This window comes from Acinonyx jubatus, chromosome D1, assembly GCF_027475565.1.
Source record: "Acinonyx jubatus isolate Ajub_Pintada_27869175 chromosome D1, VMU_Ajub_asm_v1.0, whole genome shotgun sequence".
In the NCBI taxonomy this organism is placed as follows: domain Eukaryota; kingdom Metazoa; phylum Chordata; class Mammalia; order Carnivora; family Felidae; genus Acinonyx; species Acinonyx jubatus.
Window position 1 is genome coordinate 90,366,318 of NC_069390.1, and position 23,591 is coordinate 90,389,908.

A 23,591-nucleotide genomic window follows, 5' to 3' on the forward strand; every position below is an offset into this window, starting at 1 on the left:
AGCAACAGTTATCGACCACCAAAATTCTCATTCCCTTTGACTAGTAATTATACTGAGAACCCATCCTAAGGAAAACTTGCAAGGATGAACATATAATTCACCATAACAGTACTTACAATAGAAAAAAAAACTAGAAAAAAGTAGAAGATGGCTAACACAGGGCAAAAATTAGGCAAACTAACATCCACACTGGAGTATAACAGAGTCATTAAAAATAGTGGTTATGAAAACTAGCCATGTGGGAAAATGTATGAGATGTACCACTGAATAAAAAATGTACCAAGACTATGTATACTTCGTTTACAGCTATGAAAAAATCCACAGGGAAAATTGTTAATTGGAAATATACCAAAATAACTGCTTGTATTACAATAATGAATTATAAAAGAATTATTTTTTCCTTCCCCATTACTTGATTTTTCTGAAATGAATGTACTAGGTCCTACAGAATCATTTGAATTCAAGTAACTTTCACTATGCAAAATCAAGTACACAGCACAATGCCAGGAACATAGCAAATTTCAGTGTTAACAGCAAAAGACCTCTTATTAGGATGTATCTACAAAAACGCAAATCATAACCAAGCATGGAAGATAAGCTTGACTGGTCTCAAAATGAAATAATGTTTTTAACCTAAAACTACTCTGCTCGATTTCAAATCACAAACTCAAGCTGACCACTCGAATAAATATCTCATACTGAGAATCCTTCATTTTTGGAAGTTCAGAATGCCCAACTGAGTGATAACTTTGGGGAAAGCCCCTTTGGGAGGAAGCCCATGTAGCTAACAGGATTTGTGCCACTCTACAACACTTCTAATGATGTTTGTCAAGAAAAGATTTTGTTTAACAGGAACAGCTGAACAGGGGGATTTTGTTATTGCTTTTAATTTTAGCATCATCCCTGGGTAGAAGGTCTCAAAATGCAGATCAAGAGAAATATGGAGAGCTTGGGTAGGTACCTCTTGTTTGATGACAATACAATATGCTCAGTGGAAAAGCCTACTGAAAAGTCCTAAGTGTGGGCCAACAACAGAAGAATCTGAAGCATGGCAGGACAGCAGAAAATGCATCCCTAAAGAAAGAATAGCAAATTGTTTTTCACAAGAGACAAACCCAAAGGTTTGTCTTTTGAAAGGATTTTCTAAAAACCATAAAAAATCCTACAAAAGAGCACAGGCAGTAACCTCTTTGACATTGGTCGTAGCAATTTTTTTCTACATATGTCTCCTGAGGCAAGGGAAACAAAAGCAAAAATAAAATATTGGGACTACATCAAAATAAAAAGCTTCTGCACAGCAAATGAAACAATCCGCAAAACTAAAAGGCAACCTACTAAATGCAGGAGAAGATATCTGCAAATAACCTATCTGATAAAGGCTTAGTATCCAAAATATATAAAGAACTAATAAAACTCAACACACCCCAACACGCCCCCCCCCCCGCCCCCCGCCAATAATCCAATTAAAAAACCAGCAGAAGGGGTGCCTGGGTGGCTCAGTCAGGTGAGCATCCGACTTCAGCTCAGGTCATGATCTCACAGTCCGCAAGTTCGAGCCCTGCATCGGGCTCTGTGCTGACAGCTCAGAGCCTGGAACTTGCTTCCAATTCTGTGTTTCCCTCTCTCTCTGCCCCTCCGCCACTCGCGCTCTTTCTCTCTCTCTCAAAAACTAAATAAACAAACAAACAAATTAAAACAAAAAACAGAAGACATGAACAGACATTTCTCCAAAGAAGACCTATAGATGGCCAACAGATACATGAAAAGATGTTCACCATCACTTACCATCAGGGAAAAACAAATCAAAACTACAATGAGCTATCACCTCACACCTGTCATATTGGCTAAAATCAACAACATAAGAAACAACTGGTGTTGGCGAGAATGTAGAGAAAAAGAACCCTTGTGCACTGTGGTAGGAATGCAAACTGGCACACACACTGTGGAAAACAGTATAGAGGGTCCTCAAAAAGTTAAAAATAGAACTACCCTATGACCCAGCAATCACACTATTGGATATTTACCCAAAGAATATAAAAACACTAATTCCAAGGGATACATGCACCCCTGTTTGTAGCAGGAGTATTTACAATAGCCAGGAAATGGAAACAGCCCAAGTGTCTATCACTTGATGAATGGATAAAGATGTGAGTGTGTGTGTGTGTGTGCGCGCTGGAATAGTACTCAGCCATAAAAAAGAATGAAATCTTGCCATTAGCAATGACATGCATGAAGCTGGATAGTACAATGCTAAGCAAAATAAGTCAGAGAAAGGACAAATACCATAGGATCTCACCTGTGTAACTTAAGAAACAAAAAATGAACAAAGGAGGAAAAAAAGAGAGAGAGACAAATCACAAAACAGATTCTTAACTACAGAGAGCCAACTTAGAGTTACCAGAGGAAAGGTGGGTGAGGGAATGGGTAAACAGATGATGGGGATTAAGGAATGCATGTGTGGCGGTGAGCACCAGGTGACGCACGAAAGTGATGAATTGCTATATTGTACATGTGAAACTAATATAACTGGAATTAAAATAAAAACATTAAAAAAAGGTTTTCTGGGGGCACTTGGGTGACTCAGTCTGTTAAGCATCCAACTCTTGGTTTCAGCTCAGGTCATGATCTCACAGTTTGTGGGTTCAAGCCCCACATTGGGCTCTGTGCTGACAGTGTGGAGCCTGCTTGGGATTCTCCCCCCCCACCATCTCTCTGACCTTTCCCCACACTCTCTCTCTCAAAATAAGTAAACTTAAAAAAAAAAAAAAAAAAAGAGGCGGGACAGTTCTAAAGTCTTTGGGAAAAAGGGTTGATATCGTTTTTGGTGTTCAGTTATGGTGATGCCTTTTACAAATCTGGTTCCATCAAAGCATAGCCATTGATATCTAAGAGCTTGTGGAATTCTCATTATAGGAGAATTCCACTTGCAACAATGTGATTCAGAAAAGAAATCAGGGAATATCAGATTTAGGAAAATTCCTCTCTATATTAAATTACCTGTACTTTCTTAGGTCCCCTAAGATGCATTCAGATTGACAATGAAAATATATATTAACATACACTTTTCAGAATATATACTACATACAACAGCAAAGTGGGTTGTTTGTGGGATTTTTATTTTAGAGAGAGAGAGTGTACATGAGTGGGGAAGAGGGGCAGAAGGAGAGAATCTTCAGCAGGCTCCAGGCTCAGCAAGGAGCCCAAAGCAGAGCTTGATGATCCCATAACCCCGAGATCATGACCTGAGCTGAAATCAAGAGTCAGACACTTGACTGAGACTGAGCCACCCAGGCGCCCCACAACAGCAAAGTTTTAAAAAGCATTCTCCAATTTAGCTGATACCAAAAAATTCTGCATTTTGTAGGGTCCTGGGAGCTTGTCTGGAGCCATTAATAAACCAAACCTTTTATCCCCATTTAGCTTTGTCAGAACCTGGAGGCAGGGGTTCCTGGATTCTCTGTCCCTCTCTCTCTGCCCCGCTCCTGCACCTATGGGCATGCGTGCTCACTCGCTCTCTCTTCCTCTAAAAATAAATAAACTTAAAAAAAAAAAAAAAGCTGGAGATAAAATAACGAGTGGTACCACTAACCTCTATATTTAATACCACCATAACAGTTTCCAAATAATATTTTAGGTGTTTTTTCTATTTGTGAAGATAATACATAATCACTGTTGGAAATGCTAACAGAAAAATACTAAAAAAGAAACACCTTAAATCCTACCCCAAAAAGAAACCACAGTTAATTTAATAAACATCATTCCAGATATTTCTCAATACAGACACAAACAAAAATAGAATACATCTACAATTCTGTATGAATAGGACGGACCATGGCATTCTACAACCTGCTGTTCTTTATGCACAGTATTAGGTGTCTGATGTCTTTTTGGGCAACAAAATTTTCCCTCTTATGGCTTGTGTTTCATCAATTAAAAAATGCTGATGTATTTGCAAATTCCATATTAACTGGGATATTTTAGGTTGCTTCCTTTTTTTTTTTTTTTTTGGCCATTATATTCAAAACTGATTACATTCCCGCACCTGTTATCTCTATGCAATTATGTAGTATAACTGTGCAATTGTCTAATTATCTCCTTAGGAGAAGTATGTAAGATAAACTGCATCAAGTGGGATTTCTAGGTCAAAAGTTTTTAAATTTTGAGCAATATTCCAAAACTTCCCCTCCAGAAAAGCTGTACTAATTTTACCTTCCCACCAACATGATGTGAATACATTTCTTTCCTCATAGCTGTAGCCAAAACTGAGTTATCTATCATTCTTTTTGATTTCGAAATCTAAATTTTATTATTTTACTTTTTTATTAAAAAACTTTTTTTTAATGTTTACTTGTGAGAGAGACAGAGGCAGAGCACGAATGGGGGAGGGGCAGAGAGAGAAGGACAGACAGAATCCCAAACAGGCTCCAGGCTCTGGGCTTACGATGCAGGGCTCGAACCCATAAACCATGAGATCATGTCACCTGAGGAAAGCAGACGCTTAATGGACTGAGCCACCCAGGTGCCCCTATTTTTTTTTTTTTTAAAGTTTATTTGAGAGAGACAGAGACAGCATGAGTTGGGGGAGGGACAGAGAGAAGGTAAGAATCCTAAGCAGGCTTTGCACTGCCAGCACAGCACAGAGCCAGAATGTGGGGCCTGAACTCATGAGACCATGAGGTCACGACCTGAGAGCCAAAACCAAGAGTCGGACACTTAACTGACTGAGCCATCTAGGCGCCCTGCAATCTAAATTTTAATTGCATTTCACTGACAATTAGGCTGATTTTTTTATTCTTCCCACTTCTATATTAAACTGCTTGACTATGTCTTGGTCCACTTTCCTAATATCTAAATGGCAGCTTAGTCTAACGCAAAGACTAACCATGATCTCCCTTCATAATATGGTTGGGATTATAGTCCTTGTGTTGGTAATGATTTTACTCATCACAAATACATAAAAGAAGCTGTTATTCTCAGTGTCAAAATACATCTTACCTGATCTACCCCTCGTGGAGATCTCACATGTCAGTCGCCTGAAATATTCTGGGAGATCAGCATATTCATTTCCATAGGAGATGACCTTAATTCCTTTGTCCAGCATGTTTTCTCGAAGCTTCTTGAACTCATCCACATCTCCTCTCCGAACCAGCATGAAATGTTCTAAGTCAGATTTATGCTTCACAGCCTCCAGAAAAAGGGCTTGGAAAGTGGTATCATCCACAGTCCAGCCACAGCCCAGGAAAAGAAATGACTTGTTCTCATACAGTTTCTGAATCTCTCTCTTGTAGGAAAAGAAACAACATATTAAATGACACTGTGAAGACACACGCAAGGCATGTCAAAAACAAAAAAGTCAACAGGCTCACAACTACTACATTTAGAGCCTGTGATGATCACTCAATGAAAATTTAAGAAGGTATATTCATTCCACAAAGGAGTCTGATCCTGTATATTCCTGTAAGTTGATGACGAATGTATGTTCTAGGAGTGATTGGTCAGCAAAAAGGTACATAAATTGTTTTTGGCAGAGAGAGGGTTATTAATACTTTAACAAACCAAAGGATGAAGAAGGGTAATAATGTAGTCTTTGTATGCAAGGATGATGCCAATGACAGAGTGCCATCTGCTGGCTGTCAATGAGGAATAAAGTAAAACCCTATGGCTTGATACCTGAAGAGACGTTCCAAAATTCCTAAGATGGCCTGCACAACCACAAGCTAAGAAGCACAGAAAGAATGTCTGAACTTCCAGTTTTAACTCATAGGGAAAATGTCATCCCATGAAGACCAACAGTATATGTAGAGGTTTCCCAGGAAGGCCTTCTTGAGACCAGCAAGATCAGCACTACTCACCATAACTTCAGTGTTCCTGAGCACATTCTGATACCCTGCTGGGTGCAGGACAATGCCACTAGGATTGGTGTAGACTCCATGGATGTGTAAGACGCTCAGCTTCCGCTTCTCCTGAGCCCACTCTAGAACCTATATAACACAAATATAGCTCAACCAGGTCGGCAGGGCTGAGCACCTGCTTAAAGGTCCCCATGGGTAAGAGACTGTTTTGATGGATCAGGCTGCCGACATAACTCTTTATATCACAGGGCAAGAACACAAAACCCAATGTGGCCTCAGTTTCCATTTGAGGTGTGGCTGTTAGGACTGATAGTAGCACGTCTGGCGATTTCTCTTTGAAAGTAGCCATCAAAAATTAGGTATTACTTATCATCAGTTGCAGAAATGACAGGGCTTTTACCACTGGTGATATACATGACAGCTATGGATGACTGTTTCAGTAATGATCCCTAAGATATCAAGCCTCCTTGTATCCAGGCCCTGTGTAGTCCCTTTTCGCACTTACTCCAGCCACTGGCCTGCTTCAGCCAACGTGGCGTTAGCAAACACAATGCATGCAGCAACTTGAAAAATGTTGGCGTGAGTCTCCTTTCTCTTTTGCTGCTTTTGGAACCCAAGCTACCATGTGAAGCAGCCTTGGCTAGCCCGCTAGAGATGTGTGGCCCAGCCACTGCCTGTACCACCAGACATGGAAACAAGGGCCACCTGACACCACCCAGCCTTAGTCTAGCCCCCGGATGACTGCAACCATGTGGGGAACCGGTAAAACCAGCAGGACTGCCAAACTGAGCCTCTAAGCCCAGCTCAGATCACTCATTCACATTATCATGTGCAAATAAAATGTTTAAAGCTCCAGCGTTTAGGGTGGTTCTTGTGCAGCTGATAAGCAACACAAGAATCACTTCGGTCTCGCCTGAGTTACCTAAAAGGTTACCAATGAAGAACAGTCACTTAGGGACAATGATAACAATAGCCACCTGGATGCCATGGTTCCATTTACTCAAGACCCTGACAAAGCATAATTTTATTCTCTTAACATTCTAGAGAAATTAGGTATGGGTTAGGAAAAATAGTAAACAGGCGGAGAGATACTGAATCTGAGTATCACTAGGCCCCATTCTGACTACCAGTCAATGGCTTTAACCACTAGACTTCAATATGGCCCTCGTGTGAACTAAAAATACAAAGCAAATCTTGAGGTTCCAAGATTTAAATGAGAAAGAAAAGAGCAAGTCTGATACTAGCCTTAACATTTGATTTCCTTTCAAAACCTGACTTCAAGGTCAGCAAAATCACAAGAAATCTCAAGAATGATATTGCAGCTACTTCTCTGGCAAAGACAGTGTACTGGGACAATGAATGCCAGTGGGTGAAACACTTTTCTATCCAAACTCTAGTTATTGGGCTCTAGGTTGGACACAAAGACAGGTTCCTTGGAAAACAAAGTGTAGAAGGAAAATTACAAAAATACAAAGCAGGGCACATGAAACCTGGTGGCATTTTACAACCTGGTTTTTTCTTTGTTTTTTCCTTCTTCTTTGATCATGTCTCTGACATCTTTTTATGGCGATAAAAATATTTTCCCTTTCATGGCTTCACCGTATTTCATCAATTAGGTAAATGTTGGTGTATCTACAGAATCTCCTATTGGTGCTAGAGTTCAAATTACAAATTCAAGTGACCAGTCTAAGAAAAAAGCCTCATCTTATTAGTTGACCTAGATCAACATAATATCATGGTAAATGGCTTGGGTACAGTATGAACTATATTAATAGTAATAAAAAAAAAGGCTCTCAAGGTTTCCACTGAACATTAACTTTAACCCAGCTATCACTTTGCTTGAAAGTTGCTCTCCAGACATCATAAAGTAGTTTTCATACATTTCCAATAATGTCATGAAGAATATATCCTAAGATATCTAAATCAGTATTACACTCACCTGATGTTCGCAAACATTAAAGAGATCTTACAGTTCTAATGACTTTTTATAACCTTGCTTTGAAATTTGGTGAAACTGTCAAAACTCACAGAACTGAACACTTTTAAGGTCTGTGCATTTTACTTCATGTTGATTTTATCTCAAAAACCAAAAAAATAAAAATCCAACCAAAGACAAGAATCTTCCTTTCTACCTTGACATAAATACCAGTAAATGTATAATATACCAACTAGAAAATAGTTTTTCTGAAGACACAACCCATTAGCCCAAAGAAGAGACTAATCCTTTACTTTTTACCTTTTTCTCATCAGTAAGGTCAAGGGATTCGAGTTGTTTTCCCTGATCAGCTGCATACAGTTCCAGGAGATTATCAAAATTTGTAGTTAATACGAGGGCTCCATTTTCCATCAGGTGGAGAACTGACTGAAGGAGTTGTTTTCCAGAATCTTCCATCTTTGACTCCAAGTCATCAAATACTTCATATAAACAGTCTTTGAAAAATGTGGATCGAACATTACTAGTTCTCTGGGGAGGGATTTGAAAGAGAAAAATTAATTCTAGGTGTTTTGTTTTAATTACAATTATACAGCAAATTTTTGAAGAGAACACTCTGTACTTAAAATAAGGATAAAATACTGTCTACCTCAAAGAGTTATAAGAAAAATAGGATGATACATGCCAAATGCTTAGCACAATGCCTAGCACATAATAAGTGATCGGTACTATTACATCATATGCAAAAAAAAGTTCTCTAAATAAGCATTTTCATAGATTAAAAGACAGCTCTAAAATGTGGTTTACTGTCTCTTTTTCTAATCCTGGGTGCTTTTTACAGATGCTTATAGATTTAAGAAAAACTGCTTACTTTTCTCTCTGCCTGTTTTTTTCCCCTAGTATAATTTAGGAATTCATTTACAGGTATGCTAGGAAAAATACTTAGGGTATAAAAAAGGTTATCAAAATTATGCATTTTGCAACTATTAAAAATACCAAAACTAATGAGTTCAAAAAAGACATCCTACTTCTTTACATATGGTTTATCTGAATAAGTGCTTTCCCAGGTTCATTCTGAATGTATGTAAATGTCAAGAACTAATGAGGAACTATAATACAAACCTCAGGTAGGAAGGTGGCTTTATTTTTTGTAATTTTTATTATTTTTTTCATTAAAAAGACTTTTTTTAATGTTTATTATTTTTGAGAGAGAGAAAGAGAGAAAGAGAGAGAGAGAGAGAGAGAGAAAGAGAGAGAGAGACAAAAAACACGAGTGGGGGAGGGACAGAGAAAAAGGGAGACGGAATCCAAAGCAGGCTCCAGGCTCTGAGCCATCAGCACAGAGCCCGACGCTGGGCTAGAACCCACAAACTGTGAGATCATGACCTGAGCCGAAGTCAGATGCTTAACCAGACACTTAACCGACTGAGCCACCTAGGCGCCCCAGGAAGGTGGCTTTATAACTTGAAAGACAAAGTGGCCCTGGGGCACAGGAATTTCAAATGGGAAGGTAACTATGTAATGTGCTACAACAAATGCCTGATCCCTATCTTGTTCCTGCAATACTATTTCAGTAGATAACATCAGAGCAAGAATTAGTTCATACAGGCGCCAATATTTCCCATTCAAACTCCAAGCAACTGCCATTAGCAGCTAGACAGGTAGATAATGAGCTCCTTCTGCTTTTCCTCAAAGTAGTCCCCCTACCTTCCTGGTTTCCTTTGTGTATCTTTCTAATAGCACAATGCTCAGAGAAAAATCCGTTTCCATGGAATCACATAAGCAGATTCATAAAATACACTTCCATGTGCCAAATTCTTTTCCTAATTTTTCCAGGTATTTTTAAAAACTATCCATTCTTTAAAAATTATTCCTACCCAAAAATGGTAAATATTTAAACTGTAGAAAAACTTGAGCATAGGGGTGAAACAGTACCTCTGTATTTGATGGTAAGACACCTTGAAGTTTATCTTGTCTATCAATCACTATTCCATGCTGTATCTACCACTAGACAGGCTTCTCATTCATCAGCGTGCTCAAAGATCCTCTTCTAGGGCTAACTAGATGCTACAGACCATATTTATGTGGCTAAGAATGTGGGTCATGTTTTTCAACTTGTCCATTTTCATTACATAATGGCATTAATAATTACATCACATACTAGCAACCCACAGACAACCAACTGGGGACTCTAACACTTTATCAGAATGAACGATCTGATCAGAAACTGTGAAGAACCTATAATCACACTTACCAAAAATATGATGCCCCTGTAATATCTACCAAAATTACAACCCAATTACCCTACAGTCTTGCAGTTCCATTTCGGGGAATATATCCCACAGATATACTTCAAACAAATGAAATGACATATACAAGATTATCACTGCTCTGTTATCTGTAGTAGTAAAAAACTGGAAACAAGCGAAGTATCCACATGTAGGAGATGGATATGGCCAAGAACCCATATAACGGAAGCCAGTATGGAAAGATCTCCAGGATATACTGTTAAGTAAAACAAACAAGGTGCAGAACAGTACCTTTAGAACGTACCTGGGGTGCCTGAGTGGCTTAGTTGGTTAAGCACCCGACTTTCGGCTCAGGTCATGATCTCATGGTTCGTGAGTATGAGCTCCCACATGAGGCTCTGTGCTGACAACGCAGAGCCTGCTTAGGATTCTCTTTCTCTCTCTCTGGCCCCCCTGTGTGCGCGCGCTCTCTCTCTCAAAATAAATAAATAATCTTAAAACAAATCTATTTAAAAAATAAAAAAAGAATGTACCTGTTGACATGGGGGATGGAGGAGGTAGTGAGGTAAGAATATTTGCTTGTTTTACAAAGAGGAACACTGGAAGGATGCTCAAAAAGCTAGTAAGAGTGGTGACCTATGGGGGAGGGGTGAATGTGGGAAGAGGAGATAGACAAAGACATGGTGGGAGTGAAATGTCACAACATAATGTAAGCCTTTTTACATCATTTTGATTTCTGCAATGTGCATAATACCTACTCAAAAAAGCAAAATTAAGTTTCAAATGAAATAAAAACTATACTGATTTTAAAAACTTCCTTATTGTGCTTTATATCTTCATTTTGTACTCTGATTCATACAAAGTCATATAATAGTATATTCTAGAGCCAGTTAATCATTACGCACACAGATAAAAACACCTGAGTATACAATCAGGTAGGTAATCATGGGTATGGAATAGTTCCTTGCTTCTAAGGAAAGAAATACAAAAGGTTAAAGCCTGGGAATAAATGTTATAGGTCATTTATTTCAGCTATCTCTTAGTTCTATTCCTTTAAGTTATCACATCTTGCATATCAACACCGAGAGGAACAAGAGAGACTTCTGCAGCTGTACTGATTTCCTCAGACTTTAAAATGAACACTTCTCTCCCTGAAAGCATGTGACCCTAGAACTAAGTTTCCCACCAGCAGTCTAAGCAAAGACAAAGGAATGAAAACAAACAAGGAGGTTCCATGGTCCAAAGGAAATGCCAAACTCCCACACAATTTTAAGGACATGTTCTCATTCATTTAAAACAGTGAACTGAATCCAGTGCTACTTCATTTCCTTTTACCCTGTAACTCGCATCTTTCTGATACCAGATACAGTAAGAAACAAAATCCTGACTCTTTCCAACGAAGGTTATGACCATTTATAGTACATTTACTATGTGCCAAACACTTCATGTACATTATCTCACTTGTTCTTCACATGAGTTAAGTAGTATTAGCCCAGTTTTTACAGGTGCAAAAATAGATTCTGAGAAGTTCAGTGATTTTCCCAGGGTCCTAGTTCATTTAAATGCCAAGTCTGATTCTGAAACCCAAGTTCTCTGCATTGAATGCACAATGTCACCGCCTTACAAAAAACTGGCCCAGTAGACAGGTCTATTAACCCTGCCATGTTACTGCTGTTAGATTCTTTAAAAAAGAAAGAAAGAAAGAAAGAAAGAAAGAAAGAAAGAAAGAAAGAAAGAAAGAAAGAAAGAAAGAAAGAAAGGAAGGACATTTTCAAAACATGTAAAAGTAAAAAGAACATAATGCCCCCTGTAGACCCATCATCCAGTTTCAACAATTACCACACATGGCCCATCTTATTTCATCTAAGCTCCCCTCTACCACACCCCTGCCACCTTCTCCCCTTCGTGGAATTTCTTCTGAAGCGATTCCCAAACATCATTTCATGCAGGTACTTCAACAGTTCCCTAAAAGATAAGGACTCCCCTTTACATATAAAACAAAACTGCAATACCACCTATCACACCTAAAAAAAAAAGCAGTAATACGAATTCCTTAATATCAAATACCTAGTGTTCAAATTTCCAAGTTTGTGTGTGTGTCTTTTTAAAATTTGGCTTTAAGTTTATTTATTTATTTTGAGAGAGAAAGCACGCATGAGTGAGGGAGGGGCAGAGAGAGGGGAACAGAGGATTCTAAAGCAGACTCTGTGCTGACAGCAGAGAGCCCAATGCGGGGGATCGAACTCAGGAACCATGAGATCATGATCTGAGCCGAAGTCGGACACTTAACCGACTGAGCTTCCCAGGCGCCCCAGTGTATCTTTTTCTTAAAACCTCTGGGTTGCCTGTTATTTTTTTCTTACATATCCTCTATTAAAGTGGTTTTCAAAATGTGGCCCATGGACCCCATGGATCTCTAAGATCCTTTAATGAGTCTGAAAAGTAAAATTACTTTCATAATAATATTAAGGTGATTTTTGTCTTTTAAACTGTGCTGATATTTGCACTGATGGTACAAAAGCAATGGTGGGTAAAACTGTTGGTGCCTTAGTGTGAATCCAGACAGTGGAACCAAGCTGTGCCAGTGATCACTGTATTCTTCACTACCAAAGACTTACAGTAAGAAAAAAACTTCAGTTTCCCTTAAGAATGCCCTTAACGAAACAGTAAAAATTACTAACTGTATTAAACCTTGCTCCTTGAGCACATGTCTGCTTAAAAGTCTGTGTGAAGAAACAGGAGCTCTGCACAGAGCACAGGTGCTGCAGACTGAAGTATGATGGCTGTCTCCAGGCAAAACACTTGTGTGGCCGAGCTGTAAACTCAACTGGCCACCTGTTCTCATCAAACGTTATTTTTACTTGAATGAATGACAGACACACTACAGTTATTCAGATTTGGGTTTTCTCAGGCAATGTTGCAAAAATAAAGTGAGCCTGCCGTTTCGAGGAAAACAACGGAGCATTGCTGCCATGGCTGCCAATGACAAAAGTTGAGCTCTCAAGCAAAAACCAGAATTTTAGAAAACCTTATTCTGCCACCATGAGCTCGACTGCTTCCAGATACCTCTGTGAGGGATGGGTGGTGTCATTAATGGACGCAATTTTGGTGACGCTGTAGTGAAATGTGTCAGTATCTAAAAGATATATATAACTCAGCGAACCAATATTTTCCAAATGACAAATGCACGATATTGCAAAAGGGTGAAAGATGGGGGAAAGATTCATCCTAAATGCAAGATGGCGGGGCACCTGGGTGGCTTAGTCGGTTGAGTGTCTGACTTCGGCTCAGGTCATGATCTCGTGGTCACGGGTTTGAGCCCTGCATCTGGACTCTTTTTTGTCAGCGCAGAGCCCACTTTGGATCTTCTGTCGACCTCTTTCTCTGCCCTTCCCCCGCTCACATTCGTTCTCTCTCTCTCCCAAAAATAAACAATTAAAAAAAATAAATAAATGCAAGATGGATCACGGATTTTAATGCAACAAAATAGGAGTTCAGATTGCATATTCCTATTAATATGTATTTGACTTCAGATTCCCTATTGCTATTAATCTTAAGGAAGGAAGCCACTACTTACCTAGTTTTTAGTGTACTATCAACAATAAGTATCTATAATTATCTAAAAAGACTATTAAAATACTTTCTTTTTCAACTACGTATCTGTGAGACCGGATTTTTTCCACATACTTACACCAAAACAACACACACTATACAACACAGATATGAGACTCCAACTGCTTTTGATTAAGCCAGACCTTAAAGAGATTTGTAGAAGTGTGAAACAATACTATTCTTTTCACTAATTTATTTTTGTTTTGGAAAATATAATTATTTTTCACAAACATGTTAGTTATGTTAACATGTAATAGGTTTATTGTCACTTTTTTTTAAACTTTGTTATTTTGAAAGAGAGCTTGAGCAAAGGAGAGGTACACAGAGTGGGAGAGAGAGAATCCCAATTAGGCTCCTTACTGTCAGCACAGAGCCCAACGTGGGGCTCAATCCCAGGACTGTGACATTATAACTTGAGCCAAAATCAAGAGTTAGATGCTTAACCAACTGAGCCACCCAGGCGCCCTGGTTTATTGCTATTTTTAAGTTAATTAGTATTTTAAACATTTCTCAATTTTTTTTTACCGTTTATTTATTTTTGAGAGACAGAGAGAGAATATGAGTAAGTGTGGGGCAGACAGAGAGGGAGACACAGAATCCCAAACAGGCTCTAGGCCCTGAGCTGTCAGCACAGAGCGCAATGCGGGACCCGAACCCACGAACGGTGAGATCATGACCCGAGCTGAAGTCAGATGCTTAATCGACTGAGCCACCCAGGTACCCCTAAACATTTCTCAATTTTTAATACAGTGAATATTGACAGATATACTTCACAAGAACAAAAGTTGTTTGAGATTCTCAAAAATTTTTAGGCATATAAAGGAAGTCTTGAGACCAAAAGGTTTGATAATTGCTCCTCTAATGCAACTGACACTAACCCACAACTACACTTTCAGGCTAATAATAAATCTTCATCCAAAGATAATTAGTGACCCCAGTCTGGTACATTTGGTAGGTATACACTTAATGACACTGACTTTAAATCTCATTACTTTCAATCATAACTCATCCAGCTAGCAAAATCATGTTTTCTGTTCTCAGGAGACCATGGTGATGGATTAGAGAAGGCTATGGCCAAGACAATAGAGGGCATGACAACACTACATCCTAGTTGGAAACAGAACTTCTTCATCCACAGACCAATCCTCCTAGTCGGACACAGTACTCTTTTTCCTCATGAGTTCTCTTTCCTTCTTTTTTCTTTTCTCCCCCAGAAAGATAACATTTTTTAAATTAATTAGCTGACACATTTCCAATAACATTTTCCCTTGTATTTTCTGGCTATATACTCTTTAATTGACTCTTTATATGATAGTATTTTGGATTATTTTTTAGACATTAAGAAATTATGTTTTAAGTCTTTCCTCCCTGTTCTCAAGTGTACTTTATCAGATATTAATATAGCCACTCTCACTTTCTATTGATCAGTGTTTGAATCATATCTGTTTTCTATCTTTTTACCTTTATTTCTACAGCTGTGCTGAGATACAATTTTCATGACGTACAATTCACTTATTTGAAGTGTAAATTCAATGACAATTTTTAAATTCACAGATACCGCAACTGTCGCCACAGTCAATGTTAGGACATTTCATCATATCAAAAAGAAACCAGGTACTCTTTAAATATCACCCAGCTGCCCTCCATCCATGCTCCAGCCCTCAACAAGTACTACTATACTTTTTCTAACAGGTTTCCCTATTCTGGACATTCTGTATGAATGGAATCATCTAGTATGGGGTCTTTTGTAAATGGCTCCTACTTAGCATACATTATGCTAAGGTCATTCATGCTGCAGCATGTATCAGTACTGAATTTCCTTTTATTGGCAAGTAGTATTCCATTGTATGAATATGCCACGTTTTGATTACTCATTTGACAGCTGACAGACCTCTGGATTACTTCCACCTTTTGGCTATTGTGAATAATGCTATCAATGTTTGCTTGTAAGTTTTTGTCTGAACATGTTTTCATTTCTCTTGGGTGTATCCAGAAGTGGAACTGTTGGGTCAGATGATAGCTCTATATTTAACTGTTTGAGGAACTGCCAGACCGTGTTCCACATTGTCCGCACCATTTCACAAGCCCAGCAGTGCATGAGGATTTCAATTTCTCCACATCCTCGCCAACACTTAATTATCTGACCGTCTGACTCTGGCCATCCTGGCCCAAGTGAAGTAGCACCTCAGGTGGTTCTGATTTGCACTCTGCTAATGACGTCTGATGTGGAGCCTCTTTTCGTGTGCTTATTGGCCGTTTCCCTTGGAACAATGTCTATTCAAGTCCTTTGCCATTTAAAAATTGAATTATTTGCCTTTTTATTGTTAAGTTATAATACTTCTTTATATATTCTGGATACTACACCTTTAGAAGATACAGGAGTTGCTAATATTTTCTCCCATTCTGGGGGGCTCTCTTTTCACTTTCTTATAGATAGTGGTCGTTGAGCCTAACAGATTTTATGTTTGGTAAAGTGCAGTGTTATCTATCTTTTGTTACTTGTGCTTTTTTGAGGTCATGTTTAAAACACTGCTGCCAGATTCAAAGTCATTAAGTTTTAAATCTGTTTTCTTCTAGAGTTTTATACTTTTAGCTCCATATTTAGGTCTTTAATCCATTTTGAGTTCATTTCTGTATATGGTACCGGACAGAGGTCACATGAGCCCTTTAAAAGCCTATTATTTATTTACATTATTCTAGGTTAGTAACAGTTTATCACAACTAAGGATAAGGAAATGAAAAGAGGACGTAAAACATACTAAGTTTCTGAAATGAGTCATGAACCATTTTTCTTCAAAATGTTTCTTCTCTTCAAAAATATGACTTAGTAAGATTTACAACATGCAAGTTAAAAAATAAACAAAAATGTTAAAATGCACTATATGCTAACTAGGACGTATATTAAAAAATAAATAAAATTAAAAGAAAAGATTTACAACATGCTTTGGCTACTCTATTATTTGCAAATATATAAATATATTAAATGAATCCTGATTTTGAAGGCATGTTGAAGACAATACAAGGAGGCCCTTATCATTCAGGATCCTGTGAGTCTTCTTTAGCATATGAAAGTCCCCTTGGTAACTTCCCCTAATCTTTACTTCCCCCAACTCCCAAGTAGTATATATATCATCAGTCACCCCTCACGATCCCAGTGCAGCTCTTCAGCCCACAGGTCCTGTCCCCGTGCTTTAATAAAACCACCTTTTTGCACCAAAGATGTCTCAAGAATTCTTTCTTGGCCATTGGCTCCGAACTCTAACATTTCCACATCACTCAGAAACAACATCATCATCATCACCATCATCACCACCATCACCACCACCACCACACACACACACGCACACACAAATGGGTCAAGATAACTACCCTGAATAGGGTCCATAAACAGACATGTTGTAAAAGAGCAAAATGTTATGCAAATCTATAAACTAGAAATGAATATTCTTATTACATTTGGCATATGTGCCATGGTTTCAAAAAATATCAAATCCCAGGGTACACAGGAGGGTACTCACAGGAGAGAGTTTCTGGATAAGGTCATGGGCAACATGGACAAGGTTTTTGTCTTCATGGAGACATTTCTGAAATTTTCTGCTTTCCTCATCTTCTAGAAGATCAAAATCAATGGCAGCATCCAGTAAGGCCTGAATTAACCCCTTCCAGGACTTTAGGGCTGGAACCTGAGGGGCAACTGCAGCACTAATGCCTGTTCCGATCACCAGCACGAGCTCCCGGGGCTTCTTAGTTTTTAAGCTTGGAAGCAGCTTCCTGAAAAAGTCAACCAAATGAAGAGGATTGAACATCCAACAGATAAGAGGAGGCACATGGAAGGACTGTTGAAAATCACGGTTTTCAGCTATCACTTTCATAATTGCAAAGAGGATAAAGTACCAGTTTCTGATACCTCTCCTAAGTATCTTTTTTTTTAATGTTTGTTTATTTATTTTGAGAGAGAGCGAGGGCACGTGTGCGCGCATGGGGGGGGGGGAGGGGCAGAGAAAGAGGGAGTGAGAGAATCCCAAGCAGGCTCCATGCTGTCAGCACAGAGCTCGACGTGAGGCTTGATCTCAAGAACCGTGAGATCCTGACTCGAGTCAAAGTCAAGACACCTAACCAGCTGAGCCAGGTAGGTGCCCCATCCTCTCCTGAGTATCTTAAGCAAAAAGACCAGAATTTTGTGCCAAGACTTGCTGAAAAACCTATTTCAGGAATCTTAAAAGGCACTCTCAAAATCAATTTTCTCCCTCATAGTTCTCTCAACCTAAAAAAACCCACTAACAGTAGGAAAAGATCTGATCACATTACAGCCCAGCTGAGTTTTACTAAGTTATATTTTAAACCAACACTGAATTTCAAAAAACATGGACTCCAGACAGAAAAGAAATCCATACAAATTAAATTCCCACTGTTGGCAAATATAAAAGAAGAGATGAAAGAAAGCCAAATTTAAGCTCAGATTTCATACACACTATTAAGATAAAATTGAGAATGAGACAGTCAAATATGGGAACAAATTCCACTTCGGTTTTGTTCTAGATTATATTGAGGCAAAAAAAAAAAAGGAAGGAAGGAAGAAAAAAAAGTAGTTAAGAGAACTGTGAAACACAGGACCTTCACATTACCTAAATAAACAAAGAAAAAAACTATTCAACAGATACGACAAGAAGAGAAAACATTCCTTTCTTATCATGAGAAGCACCACAGAGTTCTGTTTTGAAGAGATAGCAGGGGCACAATTTTTGTGTTTTGGCCCCCCCCCCCTTCAATCTGGAAACTACATTAAAATGTGTTTGAAATATGTTTATTCACTTTAATTTTTGCTAATGGTAGGTGTTTTCCAAGAAATTGCCTTTCTCAATCTTTTGTCAAAATAATAAAATAGAAAAAGGATTCGCATTTTGGCATAACGTAAGAAACAGCCTTGGGAAACCTGTTTTGGGAAACCAAACTTTAGAACTGCCTTCCCTATCCCCAACTCCTGCATTCAGTCATTCAACAAATATGAAAAACTTACAAAGTACTAGACATAAGGGTAGGCACTAATGATGTTCCTATGAATAAAATCAAGTCCCCAATCTCAAAAGTTTAGTCTATGGGAAAAGACTTGACAATAGATACCAGAAACTGATGATGAAAAATAAGTTTCAGTTCAAGGGAATTAAGATATTGAAACATAAAAAAATACATACAGAAGAAAATTTCTAGAAGGGTTCACAAGAACTGTTAATAGTGGTTAGCTCTGGGGATTGGGGAGAACAATGATTTTTACTTCTCACTTGATTGTGCTGTATTACTTGAATTTTTTACCTCATCCATTATAGGTCTGAGGTGTAATTTTGCCTCACTTTTCGTTTCTGATTCTTCCTAAAACCACTAAGTAATTATAAAGTAATTTTTTTAGAAGGCATAAGTTCATAAAAAACAGAATAGGAAAAGATGACAGCAGACAACACAGGCCCACAAAATTTTAGAAGTTGTAAGGTAAGAGCTGATTCCCTCGACAGAACCTTGGGAATGTTCAAATAAGTCTGAAGGTAGAGGGGCAGGTGGGGCCAAGATAAGAGAAGTCACTGCAAGGCTGTCTTAGAAGCAGTTAGAATTCTAAGACTGGAGCCTTGCTCTCCAGAGAGGTTGAGTATTTGAGAACACTGTGCACAGCTTGGGGAAGGAGATTAAGTAAAAGTCAGTATATGAAATGCAAGACTCTCCTTTGCCCCCTTCTCCCAGAGGAAGACTCTCAGACACTGGCAGTGAACCTTATACCTGCACGCTATTCCCCATCCACTCATCTTCTTTTGGGGATAATAGCCAGCATGAGAGAAAAGACCCACAGGTTCTGACAGGCGGCGATTCCTCAGCTCCAGAACCATGCTTGACACCCCCAATGAAGCATGAGAGACCAAGTCCTTTACACACACACAGATTCTCCAACTGGCTCTTTAGCGTCTTCTCTTAAATATGAGCAGACAAAGAAAGGTCACCTTACATTTGAACAAAGCCCCCAATGTGAGAGTTACATCTAAACAAACTAGTACCTAGAAAGAAAACTTGCAGGAAACAAGGGACAATACCAGAGAAAGAAGAAAAACTGAAAACAGTTATCTCCATAAATTTAAAAAAAAAAAAAAAGGCATCTATGAAACATGAACATTAGAACGCTGTATGGGGCACCTGGGTGGCTCGGTCGGTTAAGTGTCGGACTTCTGCTCAGGTCACGATCTCACGGTTGTGGGTTCGAGGCCTGCATTGGGCTGTGCTGACAGCTCAGAGCCTGGAGCCTGCTTCAGATTCTGTGTCTCCCTCTCTCTCTTCCCCTCCCCCCCCCAGAACTGGCTCGCATTCTGTCTCACTCTGTCTCTCAAAAATAAATAAACATGAAACAAACAAACAAACAAAGAATGCTATAAAAGGGGTGGGCATGGGGCACCTGGGCAGCTTGCTCAGTTAAGCATCGGACTACTGATTTTGGCTCAGGTCATGATCTTGCAGTTCTTAAGTTCAAGCCCTGCATCTGGCTCTGCGCTGACAGTGCAGAGCCTGCTTGGGATTCTTTCTCTCTCCCTGCCCTTCCTCTGCTCTTTCTCTCTCAAAATAAATAAATAAACTTAAGAAAAAAAGGAGGGGGGTGAGCAAACAAAAAGATTTCTTGGAAATTAAAAATATAACAAATAAAAAATTCGTAAGGTTGGAAGAAAACAAAATTACTTGAGACAGCAGAATGATAAAAACAAAATAGAAAAATTAAAAAAAACTACAGTCCTACTCCAGAAGGTCCAATATCTGAATACCAAGAGTTCTACAAAGACACAATACAGAAAAAACTGTAAAGGAAATTATCAAATAAAAAAATTTTTCAAAAATGAATTATCAGTAGACAGCTCTGAAGAGCCACCTGATGTCTAGACTCATATGAAGGTACATCTCCATGAAATTTCAGGTTGCTGAGAATAAAATAACTATCCTTACAAGCTTCTAATGAGAAAAGAAGAGGCCACATGACACAAATGACTGGGAATCAGCACAGAGTCCCTATTTTGGCAGAAGACTTAGCTGCTAGCAGAGAATGAGCAGTAACTTCAGAACTCTAAGGAAAATGACTTCCTCCCTAAAATTCTACACTCAGCCAAATCATCAAATCAATGTACAAATATGATAAAGACATTTGCAAATGTCTCCAAAAACCCTTCTCATGTGAATCCTTACTAAGGAAGCTAATGAAAATAGTTTTCAGCAAAATGAAGGACCACACCAAAAAGGTGACATGGTATCTAGGAAACAGAGGCTCCAATACAGGAGAGATGTAAGAGGAATCCTTGAGGTCATGGGGAAGGAAAATGGCAAATATCAGCCATTTTCAGCAGGCCTGGAGAACTATCCTCAGCAGAATATGGTCCAAAAGGAAAACCCCACGAAACAATTTAAACTAGTAAATTACTGATGAGTGTCAGCACATCTAAGAGACTTACTCTTCTGTCACCTGTATGATAGGTACATAGAAAACAAAGCAAACCAAAAAAAAAAAAAAAAAAAAAAGAGAGAGAGAGAGAGAGACAATCTTTAATAACTTGGAGGAAAAATGGACAAAAAAGTGTAATTTCAAAACACGATTAGGCTCACCTATGAACTATTTATACAGTCATGTAATGTAACTATTAAAAACTGACTTAACCAAAAATTATGATATAAAACACACTGGGGAGGGGGGCAACATGTGAGGAGAGGCTCCAGAAGAGCAAGCCTAATCCTCATCTTTCTTAACTGGAAATAGATAAAACCAAAACACTAAAAAACAGCAGTACATACAAAGTATTTAAAAATATGAATGGAAATATTAAAGAAATCAATTAAAAGGCTGCAGGTGATTATCTCTATAGAGGGACAAGGCATTATAAGCTTTCAGGTACTGACTTTAAAATTATGTACATTTATGACCTGGATAAAAAGAAAAATTGAATCCAAAATAAAAATAATTTAATTTTTATATGAAGACCAATATTAACTTCTGAAAACAACTGGGATGTGGGGCAAGTCTGTTTGGTAATTTACTGTGTTCCTCAGATTCCCTTCCCTTGTTTACCTGGGCTTTTTGGTGGGGGGTGCGCCATCACTGAAGAATCCAAGAATCTTGTCTATATCAGAGGCCTGGCTCCCTGTAGAAGCCATCCAGTTTCTAAAATAGATTAAACACCACAGACCACAATTAGATCTGTAATACATACCATTCAAAATAGCATATACATTAAACAGTTTTAATGAGCTGTATACCCTAAAGGTGCTCTAGAGATATCCCCTGCTTAAGAGAAATCCACTAATTAATGAGCATCCCAAACTTCAGGAACTCAATTCATCTTGAAATTATGACTGGTGCTCCATACTGTCATCTTGTTTGTGTTCCTAAAGGCTCCCCTGCAACCCCTCCCACCACCCTGCAAAAACAAAACAAAAACCTGTGTCAATTCATGTCAATTGCTGGCCATCACTTTGTGGAGCCTAAGAAATACCTGTTATTCTCCCATGAGATAGGCTTTGGAAGACTTAGGGGATTAAAAACAACACGTGGATAAGTGTGCTAATAGCCCCCAATTATCTACTTACTACTATCAGCTAAAGAAATCACTGGGTCAAGAATAGAACAATCAACACTAATTTGCTGATTGTTAGACATTCCTTGTTGCTGAACAAGTGTGTCCTGGCAGGCAGTGAGGCATGTCTCCGGAGCTCAACAGTGTGGACTCTGAGACACGGTGATAAATGGGAAAGGTATGGATTGTCAAGCAAAGATGCATGAGAAATGACAGACTGTGCTCAGGTGATGGGATAACTAGCAAAAGAGAATTGCCATGGATTAGAATGAAGATTGTAATGAGAAGTTTTAACTGCTCACAATTTTAGTAAATTTGCTAAATCGAAGGACCAGTAATTCTAAAACAGCAGTATTTTAAATAGTGTGTACACACACCCAACAAAAGACAATACACATTACCAGAGTTTTGGGTGCTTTATTATTGCTTCATTATCGATATTTAGAATTAATTGAATCAATACAAATTATCTCAAGGTTATTATTTTATGAGAAAGCTTTTTTCTTTATGGAAACATTTTTTTAAAGTTTGCTGAATTAATTTTTCTGGCAAATAGAAGGCTCAGTTCCTCACCCCATATTGCATCACATGTAATGGAATTATCTGATATCATAATCATTAGATAGGAATCTCAAAATCATAAAGTGAGTTAGGAAGCAGACCATCTTTCTAGTCAAATCTTTGATTCTGTTGGTCAGAAAGCTGGGGTTCAGAAAAGACACACAATACTTAACTCTGTAAACTGTCTCTTAATAATCATCTGAGAGATTTGTTAAATGTGTATGTTTTTAAAAGAAAAAAATCTATCAATTGACTTAAAAAACTGTATGTTCTCAAGATCCAAACCCGAATTACTGAACCAGAATTTCCAGAATCTTCAGGAAATTCTTATGGTGAGGCAAATAGAAAACAACCAAATGAAATGCAAGCAATTTTTCTACAATCCAGCTATTTTGTTAAATGTAAGCATACCAGATGTCATCCTCCCTTCATTTAAATGTACAAATCATTTGTAAAAATAAATAAATAAATAAATGTACAAATCATTTGTTAGTCAACACCTTCCCAGTTTACTAAGTTAATCACCATTTAAAATACTGAAATATTTCCATTAAGTTTTAATTTATGTGAAGTCATTTTCTACTCTAAAGTGTAGCCTGGGCTCTAGACTGGAGAAGTGCTTAGCGTTATTAAGTACATTTTCCTATTTTAGGGATGAGAAACACTGAAGGACAGAAAGGCTGGGTGCCATAATTCAAACCAAGGCAGTCTGCCTTCCAAGTTCATGCTCTGAACCACTCTATTACAACCTAAAAGTGTCCTCCAAGTTTTAGCAACTCACTTTTTTTTTTTTTTTTAA

The 23,591-nt window shown here is 38.3% G+C and overlaps 1 protein-coding gene across 6 annotated transcripts in view; it reads right to left on the reverse strand.

The window, feature by feature from the left end:
- The window catches only part of FAM118B (family with sequence similarity 118 member B), a 47,074-nt gene that overhangs the window by 1,956 nt on the left and 21,527 nt on the right, over positions 1 to 23,591 (reverse strand). For 3 of the 6 annotated variants that reach the window (XR_008290579.1, XM_015072224.3, XM_015072222.3), the window contains exons 2-6: positions 21,727 to 21,819; positions 17,165 to 17,417; positions 8,089 to 8,316; positions 5,853 to 5,981; positions 4,996 to 5,281 (exon numbers count right to left, since the gene is read on the reverse strand). Coding sequence is in view for 3 of the 6 variants with exons in the window: in XM_015072224.3 (XP_014927710.1) it covers positions 4,996 to 5,281; positions 5,853 to 5,981; positions 8,089 to 8,316; positions 17,165 to 17,417; positions 21,727 to 21,812 (982 nt within the window). In the remaining 3 variants the exon portion in view is untranslated. Of the gene's footprint in view, positions 1 to 961; positions 1,075 to 1,455; positions 1,670 to 4,995; positions 5,282 to 5,852; positions 5,982 to 8,088; positions 8,317 to 17,164; positions 17,418 to 21,726; positions 21,820 to 23,591 lie in introns of those variants that run through there. The other 3 variants (XR_008290578.1, XR_003413334.2, XM_053203899.1) reach the window with 2 other exon arrangements.